The 14,344-nt window shown below is 35.4% G+C and overlaps 2 protein-coding genes across 4 annotated transcripts in view; both read right to left on the bottom strand.

Moving 5' to 3' along the window:
* LOC101745839 (regulating synaptic membrane exocytosis protein 2) overlaps positions 1–14,344 on the bottom strand; it is a 148,420-nt gene that overhangs the window by 53,750 nt on the left and 80,326 nt on the right. The window lies entirely within an intron of this gene.
* Positions 1,435–3,438, bottom strand: LOC101745439 (transcription initiation factor IIA subunit 1). The gene has a single exon (XM_012695051.4). The coding sequence runs from the start codon at positions 2,914–2,916 to the stop codon at positions 1,948–1,950; it is 969 nt and encodes a 322-aa protein (XP_012550505.1). The 5' UTR covers positions 2,917–3,438; the 3' UTR covers positions 1,435–1,947.

The following is a 14,344-nucleotide window of genomic DNA, read 5'->3' as shown; positions in this document are numbered from 1 at the left end:
TGACGCCATGACGTCATAAAATGTAATTGTTGATATCAACAATTTTTTTTTCCAATACTTGGAAGGCAGAACGTCGGCTAGGTATATTTATTAACATCGAAGGCAGATTTTATTACGGCTCTCTCGGTAACAAGTGATTACTGTCGCTTATGAAGCAATGTCAGTGGTACAGCACAGCCGCTGCCTGCAGCAGAGGACTCCTTTCAAATATTTTTCAGACATCATAGCATTCGGAAAAATAGTACTGTGGCATTCTTTTCAGATTAATTATATGTGACAATAACCTTTTCTAAATATAAACAACTGCATCAACTTTCATGGCTCCAACGGTCTCGGCATCAATTAATCGTATTTGTATTCGAAATGAGTCGAGTTTTGAAGTCGTCGTGGCCTAAAGGATAAGACGTCCGGTGCATTCGTATGTAGCGATGCACCGGTGTTCGAATCTCGCAGGCGGGTACCAATTTTTCTAATGAAATACGTACTCAACAAATTGTTTACGATTGGCTTCCACGCTGAAGGAATAACATCGTGTAATAAAAATCAAACCCGCAAAATTATAATTTGCGTAATCACGGGTGGTAGGACCTCTTGGGAGTCCGCACGGGTAGGTACCACCACCCCGCCCATTTCCACCGTAAAGCAGCAATGCGTTTCGGTTCGAAGGGTGGGGTAGCCGTTGTAACTATACTGAGATCTTAGAACTTGTATCTCGAGGTGGGTGGCGCATTTACGTTGTAGATGTTTATGGGCTCCAGTAACCACTTAACACCAAGTGGGCTGTGAGCTCGTCCATTCATCAAAGCAATAAAAAAAAACTCAAACATCTGCTTTAAAATACATGGATAGATTACTAAGCCAGTGAAATAATGAAGAAAAAAAAACAATATTCTAATGTGAATAATAAAAATAATAGGTTGATCATTGTGGACAAGTGCACTCTGTTTTGAAATTTACCATACTTTTTTAAAGCAGCCTAACTGATTTTTTTTACATTAGAAACATGATGACTCTCCTTCTGTAAAAATAGCTTTCATATGAGTTTGTGTGTAGTTATTTTTCCTTTTAAGTCTTAATATTAAGAGTGCAATTTAATTCGTTATTAAAATAAAACCCCCTAAACGTTATCTATAATATTATTATATTAGAAATAATTACATTTTAAAGTATCATGCCCTTGCAGTCCTTGCCCATTGTTGAGATGTAGAAATTTAAAAAAAAACCAAATTAATTGTTTGCTTCTAATAAGGACTATTTGTTTGATATTTAAATTATCTTTGATCTTACATACTCTGTAATAAATATTTTTTTCATTTTTAAAGAGGAAATTTAACTCATTTTTATTAAATTTAAAAGTTGTTTATTTATGCATTATATTTTTTGTTTAAACAAATGAAATTAAGGACATTTTCAATATTATAAAAAAAACATGGGTCATGTGTCACATTTATTGTAATTTTAATAGTGGCATTTAAATTAAAGAGCATCAACTTAAGAGATAACAAAATTATTCACAAACTTCTTTTGTATTGTACATTATTAATACCCAATAAGTCAAGATATGTATCTCGATATTAGAAGCACAAAGTCAAATAAATATCTTTCATTTAGATTTTTTTTTGTGTTTTTTTTTGTAATTATATTAGTAAGTAGTAGTCTCAGTAGTGTACAAAAAACACACTAATGGGAAGTGAGACTGAAGGAGCTTGGTAGAGTTTTTTACTATTGGTAATACTAGTGTCTTAGAAAACTTCAAATCTACCTACTAAAGATTGTTTTTTTTTTTTCATAATTTGTTTAACAATCTTATCGTAATCTTGTTACACAGATATCTGCCATACAGACATCAAATTACATGTCGAAATAACGAAATAATAATTATGAGACCTTAAGCCCTAATTCCGAGATATAACAAATAATTTTCTATAAAATACACACTGTCTATAATCACCATTCCGCATCACCATTAGCCTTTTGGAATACATAATCCTTTCCAGCTAGATTCATGATTCCATCTTTGAGATAGAACTTCCACCTATTGCGACTGCGTGTAATTTTATCATATTGGCAAACAACTACATTATCAGTATCAAACATGTCCCCTGGCTCCTCATCAGATACATCATCACCGGAATTTAGGGGTTCTTCTTCAGCACCACCACTTTCATTTTGTTCTTCTTCTTCTTCTTCTGCCCGCTCTTCGGGAGAATCGTCATCATCATCATCATCTGCTGCACCGTCTTCTGAACCATCACCTACGTTTGAGCCATCATCATCAGAAGAGTCCAAAGCACCATCTAAAGAGAAAGGAGCAGTTCCACTGCGGCCGCCTCCGCCGCTATCAAAATCACTTTTTTGTCCTGCTAAAGCCGAGTTGATATGTTGTTGCAGTAAAGTAGCAGCTAGAGGTTGTGGAAGGCTAATGGTAGCATTTATTATAGGACCTGTTAAGACCTGATGCAGTTTGTTGCCGTTCAGAGCTGATGCTGGAATTTGAATGGTAAATGAACGAGGCTGGGACCCTGGAACTCCAGGTTGAGCAGGTAATGTAAGCTGAACTGGCACTTTATTATTAGGGTCTAGAATATGATGAGTATGCGTTCCAGCTACACTAGATGCTGGTGCACTATGTTCTTGTTGCCCCGAAGTATGTCCCATGTCAGTTCTTTTATGCACTACATTACTACCATTTACTTTTTGGAAATTCTGTAACACTGGAGGAGGTGGCAGCATCGGCTCAGGTTGTAACGGGTCCGTGGCTCCACTGGCTTGAAGCTTTGTCTTCCATAGTTGTTTTAGTTCTTGTAACACTTGTTCGTCTACACCGTCATCTAAGAAAGAATTTCTCACTCCGGATATCACGTCGTCTACCACTATGTTGTAAAGTTTCAATACTGCGAGCTGACTCGTTGTCATTTTGCAATCGAGCTGTAGTTGAAAATTGTTTAACAGTGTAAAATGTTCACAGAACTAGATATTCTTGTTTCTAAATCTGTTTAGTTTAGTTTAGAGCCGATTATTTGTCTTCTGAGTTCACATCGCAACATTTCAATGTCAAATTTCTGGAATTCACACAGTTTGTTAATTCACTAATGTTGATGACCAATTTTATATATTTAAGATAATATGTGGCTAAAGTAGCTTATTTTAACTTTTATGACGTCCATTTACATAAAGAGAGACAAATTTATAAATTCACCATAAAAATTTTGACAATTGATCACTCAAACATAACCTACAAACCGAGGAAATATTTCGTAGCCTTTAAAGAAATAATTGTCTATGGTTCGTTGATTCCGACATTGAACGACGACAAAGATGGCGCATGCGTTATGAGTACGAGAAATAGCACCGCCCCGCACCGCGCCCCGGTTGATTACGTATTGGTGAGTTTGCGCCTTGGGTAGTTGCCTTTAAATTGATTTTACGGTTTGAAAGGAAAGAGCCACCACTTTAAAATTTCAAAACAAAATTGGCATATCTAAAATTTATTGTTATAACATTGAATGATGAAATTTAAAAATATAGAATTTTCACAAAAAACGGTATTCATTCAAAAAAATTCGTTACAAGCCAATTTTAATGAAATTCATTTCTACTTAAACCATTGTTAAATAATATTGACTAAATAATATTTATATTTTATTTATATTAAACTATTGCACTGTTGAGTACAAGCAACGCAACACTCAATTTTATCTTGTACTATGAAAACTTAAAGACTTCATTCTTAATAAAACCGCATAATAGGACGTTTATGAAACAAGAGTAACTATAAACTTAATTGTTATTTTAGATAGATTTTTCAGTTTTTCAGTGGTTGTAAAAAATGTTGATTAAAATTGGTGGCATAGACAATAATTGAATTTTAGTATTTTTGTGGCGGGAAATCCAAATGTTGGAAAGAACTTTTCGTCTTTGTCGAAGCTTTTCATTTTTTTTGTAACGAATGACGTTGAAGTTTTTATATTTAAAATAGGGGCTTAAACTTATATAGTTGAAAAGGTAGTGTATAATAATATGCTTTCGTTATTAATTTGACATCAATCATCATCAATTCATTTGACTCAATACATTTCTTTCTGTGACAGATTTTTAAAGCACGACAATTGGTAAGAAGGTATTCTAATGGAACATTCTTATATATTCTGACTTCAATATAATATTAAAAATTTATAAATATCAAAATATGAGGGTTACAGTACTCATTTACCTCAATTTTCTTTTAGTAAATATTGTAACGAACAAAATCGATACCAATGCCGAATGAAACACGGTTTTTTCAGTTTATCAAATCAAACTTCTCTTGATAACACAATACAGCACATTTACCGTAAATTAATTAAAGGTAAATTAAAAGCACAGCTAGTTATTTCGGGGAAATAACGTCATCTGTCAGTGATTGGTGTGTATCTGTATAGTCCGCGGTCGACGCGGTCTAGTGGGGACCGTGTTGGTTTGTTCGTCGGCTAGCTATTTGCAGCAGATCGATACGTTCCAGAATATCATTACTCGCTCACCTGAAGTCTAAATTAACGTAGGATCAAACTAAAATTTGTTTACTATTCACTATGTGTTCGCTATTAATGTAGAATTTTGGTTTTATGGCAGTTCAAAAACCATCTCTTGTCGAAATTTGCAACATTTCGAAAGTTTCTGTTTTTAATGATTTAATATACATTATTATTTTTTTAAATATTTAATAAGTAAAATTTTCCAACTATGTACAAGTTAGCAAAATTATTTGGGTCAATGATAATAGAAATTTATGTTAACTACAATTAAAATTACAATGCTAACTAAGAATACCGTTATACCTAATTTACATTGCTATTAATAACTGTGTTATATCAATCAAGGATAAGTACTAGAATTTTTAAGTGTCATAAATTGTATAATTAATAACTTTTTAAGTTGGTAAAGGTTTTAAGTTGTCCTTCTTTAAATGAGGTTAGAGGAGAGTACTTAGCATTAGGCAGCGACTTGAATATGACATTGGTATTGCTGATGTGCACGAGGAACAACGATGTTATTTCTTCCGCGGTGAAGGAATAATATCGTGTAATAAAAATCAAACCCGCAAAATTATAATTTGCGTAATTACGGGTGGTAGGACCTCTTGTGAGTCCACATGGGTAGGTACCACCACCCTGCCTATTTCTACCGTGAAGCAGTAATGCGTTTCGGTTTGAAGGGTGAGGTAGCCGTTGTAACTATAATGAGAACTTAGAATTTATATCTCAAGGTGGGTGGCGCATTTACGTTGTAGATGTCTATGGGCTCCAGTAACCACTTAACACCAGGTGGGCTGTGAACCCGTCCAACAATCTAAGCAGTAAAAAAAAACATCTGCCTCCAAAGGGAATAAAAAAAGATGTTAGACTATCCGTTTTTGCTAACGTCAACAAAGAACAAACATCCTACGCTAATATACATCGAAACAGACTATCCTATTCAACCTAGTATTTCTAGGAAAATGTCGCAGTGAACAATGATACCGCTCATAGGGTTATCCCTAAATCTCAATGTAATTAATTACCGCAGCATTTAAGTATTGCAACCAAAAAGTCTATATGACAGGCATATCTTCGATAGAGTTCGAATGGTTACAAATTGAGTCTTATCGTACGAATGATAAATCTCAAAGCGAACACCTGAGTTAGCAAAATTCTAAATATAACAATATAAGATCGGAGTCATGAAATTAAACTCGCGATTTCCTCATCTGTTACAAATCAGAATCAAGTTTACCCTATACCTACACAATTTCACAAATATACAAGTCGTAATATATATTTATCCTCCATATTCCATTTCGCAAATGGAGTAAATTTTACCCATGAGAACGCAAATTCCATCTCTCGATTCGCTGTTGTGCCGATAACTGTCAGCTATGTTTATATACTACGGTGAACATCATCAACCGATCGCAGTTACGATTTTTGAACTTATTTTTGTGTCTTAGCTTTAACGTGTGAACAAGCTCGCGGCTCACCTAGTGTTAAATGATTAACAGAACCCAATGACATCATAATGCCGTGACCTCGTCGCAAAAATAGGAAAGGACTTGTCGCTGCCTGGCGTGGTGGCGTCGATGCTTGATGGCGACGAGTCCTGGAAAGCCAAGCTCGACTTCTGCGAGTGCACCATCTCGCAGAAGGAGGCGGAGGGGCGCGTGAGAGACGCACAAGCCCGCCGCCGTCGAGTGGGGGCCAGGGAGGCGGACTTCGCCCAAGCCCTGGCCCTCTAATTGTTTCGGGTCTCCCTCACATGTCGGTCTGGGGCTCGGCGAAGGGGGCCTAAGAAGACGACCACCGGTTCGGCGTCCCGAGGGGGAGGGTATTGGGAGAGATGTGCTCCGCACTAAACGCTTTGCTTTCCCCCCTTTGCCTTTTCATGAGTTCTGTCTCATGCGAGGTTCGGACGTGGGTTGTTGAGCGACAGGAAGTTTTAGTCAGTTCGACTCCGACATGCCTCGCCCTCCTATCCCCGGGGGAGGGCGGAAGACCGGAGATTTCCTACTGACTAAAAAAAAAACCGCACATGTAGACAGAAGGACTTTGTTAGTACAGAGTAATGTACATTGTACTTAAAACTGAGAAATAAGAAGTAATAAGAACGTTTGGTTTAAAATACTATTTATTCAATAGTATTTTGCATAAAAAACTTTCGCATTGAGAAAATTGCATCGTTGAATAAATACGGCCTGAAGCATAACAACAATTTGACCTAGTTTATGGAGTACCAAGTATTTTCAATAATAGGTGATGTAGATTTCATTGTGTTCATTTCCCGCGCTTCATTTAACAGGATAAAGGTCGACTTTGCTAGAAGTGACGTAAGCTAAAATGGAACTAAATTATTCGACTAGAATCGTTTTACCTAAGTAAAAATTATAATCGCGTTTTTACATTTAGATATTTGTAAAAAAAAGGATATGTTTTGTGAATATGTACCTATATCGGTTCACGGTAATTTAAAACTTTCAGTTGACAACGATACACATATATTTAGAGTTTATGTATTCTGTATCGCCTGAGCGAAATACGTTCGGTCGGAAGAACGGAGGTCTCTTCTGTCGGAGGACAATAGCCTAAATAAACAAGACAATAATCAAAACATGTTATAAAAAATAGGAACTAACGTTACTTTGAAGTAACAACCTTTTCTGAGTTTATTTATAACTAGCGACCCGCCCTCGCTTCGCTTCGGAAACATTAAAACAAACATGAAACCAAAAAAATAAAATTAAAATAAAATTTAAAAAAGTAGCCTATGTTCATCAGGGACAATGTCGGCTTCTAATGGAAAAAGAATTTTTCAAATCGGTCCAGTAGTTTCGGAGCCTATTCGAAACAAACAAACAAACAAATCTTTCCTCTTTATAATATTAGTATAGATAATAAAATTAAACGCCCGGTACGTGCTACGGGAATATCACTGGTGAATCATAAAGATTATAAACAATATCACATAAAATATACCGGTAACATGTTACACGGCAAACATAATTAAATGCGATCACATAATTTGTCAAAGAGAGTACCGCTTTTACTTTAAATAAATAGAGAATGTCACTTGAAAATGAATGATGACTTTTGGGCTCATATCCTTCCTTTAGGAAAGGTCGGAACCATGTATCAAAGACGTTGATGAATTGACTTGATGTTTGTAAAATTCGCTTACATATTCATCTAATATATGAAAAAGGTGAAAAATAAATTTGAGTACTGGTTGATCAATAAAAACATAATTGCCTGTTTTTGCAGAAAATAATCTAAAATATCTCAAAACGTAATCACGTAAGTTATTTTATTTCCGAACTTAAATTATTACGACCCGCTTTCAACGATCTTTCTTGAACCAACGGACTTCTCCGTTAAATAAATTTCAGTGCCAAAAATCAGTAGATAAGTATCTAGTATTCACTAATTTACAGTAGGATTCATATTTCGATTGGGCGAGTATAATATAAGTATGTCTCCAAGCAACATTAGGACGGACCCAGGATTTCTATTCACCGTCTCCAAAATGTCCACATTGGTATTCCTTTTCCTTTACTGTACCATATTCAGTTCTTTGTCCCCACACAACGTCGAAGTCCACCATTCCGTGTCTAAAACGTATTGAAAATTGTTACCGCCCAATTTTGTATCTGTTTATTTTTTAGGTTAGACAAATTCACGCTCACGATACATTAGGCCATAAGAATGAGGAAGTCTAAATTGCGCTCCAACTGTTATCCTACGCTCTAAGCTAAAATGATTTGATGCGTAAATAGGGTAGGTAAGTGTGTACGAGCACACGAGTTTGTCACAAGAGTTTTGAATTTATAAATTAAAACCCTATAATGCAAGTGATCGAGGATAAGACGTTAATTTGTGCTCCGAGTTATAATAGAATGGAATATTTTAGCTTTCATACGTTCTATAACTAAATTTGGTTAGAGGTAACGAAGTTTATAAAAGGCTACAGCTGGAAACCATCGATCGAAATTATTGGCACTGTTTGAGCTTATACATTTCTGTAGAGTTTATCTGTTAATAAAACACACTGATATTTCGAACTCATGCCTCTGCAAAATGTATTCCTCGTTTATTTAAGATTATAGACGTTTCTTTACTATCTTATGTAAGTACTGGAAACTAACACTAAGCTAATTAATACAATATCAGAGTTTAAAGGCCCTAGACACGAGATCAATTAGTTATATTGTGATAGAGAGAATACAGGGAGGAATCAAATGTATACACCCTCTATTTTCTCTGGTTAATTCAGCAACAACAAATCAATATTATAAAAAGTAATAAATCATTATAATTTCCATTGTAAAAGTTATGAGGAAGAAAAACTTTTGTAAAAAAAAACAGAAGGTTAAAATTGTTGACAAAAACGTCTCAATTACAAATTACAAAACCAACGGGTCTTGCAAGGAGCCAACCAATTAACGAGATGAAGGTATTTTGTTTACAACAAAAAGCTAACAAACAAATCCTTCCTCAAATATAATTAATTTCGTAACAGAAACAACGCGGACGCTTCCTAAGCTTAAAGGCGCTAGAATTTTTGAGTAGAAATGATGAATGCGACCACGATTAAACTGTAAATAAATCATCCAATTAAATGAGAAATATCTCAGAAAACCAGTGCAATGTGAAAAGCCGGTAACTTCATTTAACTACGTACCCCTTTTCGCTTTCATATCTGAAAGCGCAATTCTTGCCCGGCAAATTGACTGTTTATTGCACGGAGTTACGCAAAGCGTGCTTGTTTAAAGGCAATTCAAAACGCTTTATATAACAGTACTAAGCTTTGAATGAAACAGAAAAATAATAATATAGGTTATATTAAAAATCTTGTTGGCATCATATTATTTACAGTCCTTTTTTCTATTTAAAATGGAATACAAGCTCTGGATCTTTCCGGTGCTAAGCAACACAAAAGCCTATAGAATCTTTGTATATATATATATATATATATATATATATATATATATATATATATATATATATATATTTATTTATTTATATTTATATATATATATATATTATACCAAAAGAATGCCGCACCCTACTTTTAAACATAATGGCATAATTGCTTTATGTTTGAAATAGGCTGGCAACATCCCTGCGAGCACGCAATATTTCTAATAGTAATGTCCCACACATTTAAAAATTATCAAGTTTTATTTTTATTACACGAGTTTTCCTTCATTACTTTTCTCACTGATTGACGTAATTGGTTCCTTGATTTGAGGTACGAACTATGTTACAATTACATGGCTACGACTACACTGAATGCCTTGCTCCTTAAGCTACTCATGATTTGAATGTTGTCTTTACAATTGCATTCTAACTGTGATTTATCACGGGAATATATTCATTTATTATTGGAACTCAAATATCAAAACGTCCATAAAAATTCCAAAAAAGAAAAATTGAATTAAATGTCAAATACATACTTGATGCTATTGCCCGATACTCAGATGGAGTAAATAATTTGGAATAAACGCGATTCCGCAAAAACTGGAGAAACTGTAATTGGTAATGTGAATTAACGCAAGAATTGTTTGATAGCATTTAAGTTCTATATGATACTGTTTGCGTCTTTATTGTTAGATATCTAAACACTTAAGAGATTGCTATAAAAAAACTTCGGTAAACCTAGTGTTAATAATAATCTATACTAATATTATAAAGAGGAAAGATTTGTTTGTTTGTTTGTTTCGAATAGGCTCCGAAACTACTGGACCGATTTGAAAAATTCTTTTTCCATTAGAAGCCGACATTGTCCCTGATGAACATAGGCTACTTTTTTTAATTTTTTTTTATTTTTTTTTTTTGTTTCATGTGTGTTTTAATGTTTCCGAAGCGAAGCGAGGGCGGGTCGCTAGTAATAATTATAATCAAACAGCGTCTATTTGCTATAGTACACTCTCGAACGGTGGATTTCTTCGGACATGTTTCGCGACGAGATGGCCGGTCCATAGAACGCCTCGTTTTACAGGGAAGAGTTGATGGTACAAGACCGCGCGGGAGGTCACCAATGCGGTGGACCGACCAAATTAAAACTGCAGTGGGAGGTCCCCTAAATGAGTGCAGTAGAATGGCCTCGAGCAGGGAGAGATGGCGCGACATCGTGACACGCATCGAGTCTGCCCCTTCCAACACTGCATGACGATCACGAACACTCTGTCAAGAGCGACACGATTGAGAAGAAGAAGAAGAATTATAACTATAATCATAATTGGGAGCAAATCACGCACGTCATTCGGCCCCAAATTAAGATACCCTGTGTTATGGGTGCCAGAGGCTGACACACTTGTATACGTTTAAATATATACATATATAGATAATAAAAACCTAGACAAAAAGCAAACAAACCTGTTCATCACACGAATGTTTGGGGGATGCGGGAATCGAACCCACGACCCTCAGCGCAACAGTCAGGGGCGTTAACTAATGTACCATCGAGTCAGTCAAATAAATATGGTAAACTAGCCGAAATTGTATTTGCAATTTAGTTGGATTATTGAGGCCACGTTCATTTGGATTATTGAGTTTATGTAATTTCTAGACTACCAATAAAACTGTGGTTTAGTCACTTTTTGTTACTATTCCGATACAAGCTCACATAAACTAACCGAAGCAAAATTTGCCAAACTAGAGAAAGTTACAAATTTCTGTACCCGCTTCATATTAGTACATAATTTATCTTTTTTTTTATCTCCGCGTATAGAGACACGGCCAACCTAGTTTTATATAGTTACAGATCAATCGTGATATCATATTGTGTTGTATAAAAGGAACTTCTATACTGCTTAGTGTGCTATGCTTGGGCCTTATTTTGAAAATATTAGAACTTTCCATAAGGCTAACCGTGGAAAATTCTGGATAATTCATACAAAATGATGGAGTTAATTGCGTTCAGAGGAAGACGGGCAAATGTGCATTACAAAGCATTACATTGCATTGCATGCATTACATTATTACAAAAATATTCATCATACAATTTAGCTTTTGTACTGTTTTATTACCACGAATGTATAGGAAGTTACATATTTCCCTTTATATTTTATTCAAAATACATCTGCCTCTAATCTATACTGCCTCTAATCTCCTTCTAGCGTAGAATTGCAAAAGATTATAAAGGGAAATGAAAGCTTGATAGTTAATTTGCAAGCTATCGGCGGGGATTAATTGCTAATCCGTCGCTTACTGATAGATTTCCGATGAATTTTCCCACGAAATATTGATCAGGTACGGGAGATCAATATCCCAGCTTTTCAATTTACGAGTGGAAAATTCTAAAATACTTTGCAAAACAACAAAATGAAACGTTAAAGGTTAAAATTGGTTTGAAGTATTATATATGTGTTTGGATTTTTTTAGATTTGCGAAGTTTTTAATTAACCGATTACTTACCAAGCGACAAGACAATATAGTTATACGTTCGTAAACAAGGTAGGAGGAGGAGTGGTAGTAGTAGTAGTAGTAGTAGTAGTAGCTCGTAGTAGGTCGGAAATATTATTTTTAGGATGTCATAAACGAACAGTTGATTATTTATTATTATGATTTAGGGAGGCCTATGTCCAGCAGTGGACGTCCATGGGCTGATAGAAAAAGAAAGAAAAAAACGAACAGTGAAACGATTGCTTCGTTTACAATCCTCAGTCACAGCATCTGAGTTTCTCGACGGATCTTCTTATTGAGTCGCGTTTCCGATCCGGTGGTAGATTTTGCGAAGCACTGCTCTTGCTAGGGCTAGTGTTAGCAACGTCACTAGATTAGAGCCCCTTGAGCTCACCTACTCGTTCGATGAATCTAGTATGACCCATCGAGGTCACTAGAATAGGTAGGAAAAAAAACATTTTTTTATTTGTGGTGGTAATAACAGTATCAACCATGGATGAAAAAAGCTGTGAGCTGTGATAACGCTCTCCCTGAATTAGAAGTAAGTGACTCTAGGCTTCGCTAGTACTATCGGTCGCGGTGATGAGTGGTATGATGAGAAAAAGATGGGACCATGTTTATCATCAGTTCAGAGTCCCTGCCATGAAATAGCCAAACCATAGGAGTGCGAAGTCAAAGCCGCTTCCCAACCTTAAAACTAGTTTTATTGAATTAATAAGTATACCAAGGAAACTAAGGTATCTATCCTTCTTTTTCTTCTCCCTAGCGTTTTCCCGGTCTAGTGCCAGGGTCCGCTTTCTTAAAATTCTCCACTGCCCCTCCCTTCGGCATCCTTTTGGGTGAGGCTATCCTGCTCCATATCCGCCTTTACCACCTTCAACTAGCGTTTCTTGGACCTACCGCGGGATCTTGGACCTGGTGCGTAGAGGTGGAGGCATCTATTTCCGACGTAGTCTTGGGGCTTGCGTCTTATGTGCCGTATCATCGGAGACGACCATCTATTGTGTTAAGCAAACTGTGTTGAATAATTATCAGCTTCTATTAAATGAAGGTGATGGTAATAATAATGGATGCAATTCGAAAGCAACAACATTAATTTCATAATCATGAGATTCCAAACTATACCATAAAATGAGGCGTGAGTGGCACGTAATTAAAACCGTTTTACGAGCGTCTCTCATTTGTGTCCCTCAGCGTTTCTCAGGTGTCCAATTATCCGAAACGAGGAGCGTTTCCTCGTCATAATATCGACGAATTTTCATCAAATATATTACCGTTCTTATTTTATCTACTTTCAATACATTCCGTTACTCTAAAAACCTATTGAACAAAGTTTACGCGGCCTAAAACAACTTTGCCCGAGATTCTAACTGCCGTAGGTACCTACTTATTAGACGCTCCGCTGGTCCAACCCGATAAAGTTATGAAAAATCTTATAATAACAGTATTTCACGGAATTCGAAATGAGATTTTATAACGACCTATTTAAATAATAGAATTATAGTATCTGAAGTGACAGAAGTAACTTTTGGGTAAATGGTTTAATATTTGAACAATAGTAAATTTTCTGAAAATATTTTCAAAGGATTGTGCGAGTCGTGACACGATTATAACGTTTGGGCTTTCACTTTTCGTAACAACGGACGACTTTGACAAAAAATCCTATCTATATACCAATTAGCATATGTTTAAATTCAGGAATATATAATAAAATAATTAAAACCTTAATTAAAAGTGTCTCATGTAAGAATATTTTACAATTTTGTGATTTTACTGTTGTATTTACATTCCAACTCATTATAATTTAGAAACTAGATGCACTGTAATAGTTTATATAAATTCTGACACATGTATATAGGCATCTCACGATATGCAATTATATGTATGTACTTACTTATGTAATTATGAAGTAACTTTTATGCAAACTGTACTCGAAGACGTCGAAGTTCCAGGTGCACATATAGTGCTTTTATAACTTCTCCGCGTTAAATTTTATAGGAAACATGATAATGCACAAGTTTACTCACTTGCCAGAGAAAACTTTTAAAGAGTTTGTGATATTTGCTTCTTATAAAACGTATATAAAATTTTAAATAAATATTCATAACGGACTCTTCATAGATTCTTCTTCTAAACGTTATAATTATAAGTAAAATGAAGTCGAGCTACTAATCAAAAGGCAAAGCAGGCAGAAGTTTCTAGCAGCTCTTATGGCCAATGACCATACATACAAATTCGAGTTGCACATTTTTTCACGAAGCGACTGTGCGATTTAACATTGTACCTACGTACGCATGTCAACGAAGTGAAAGACATGACACAATCTATAATTAATATATACATCTACAGTGGTTTTTACGGATGTTCCGTTATAACTACTGAACCATGCATCTGATTGACTTGAAACTTGGTATCCATGTAGAAAATACATG

The sequence above is a fragment of the Bombyx mori genome, chromosome 11 (genome assembly GCF_030269925.1).
Source record: "Bombyx mori chromosome 11, ASM3026992v2".
Classification (NCBI taxonomy): Eukaryota; Metazoa; Arthropoda; class Insecta; order Lepidoptera; family Bombycidae; genus Bombyx; species Bombyx mori.
Note: the sequence above shows the minus strand (reverse complement) of the source record. Positions and strands in the feature narration are given on the sequence as shown.

What these genes read in the sequence shown, in the direction of transcription:
- LOC101745439 (XM_012695051.4), bottom strand. Translation starts at nt 2,916, where the DNA reads ATGACAACGAGTCAGCTCGCAGTATTGAAACTTTACAACATAGTGGTA.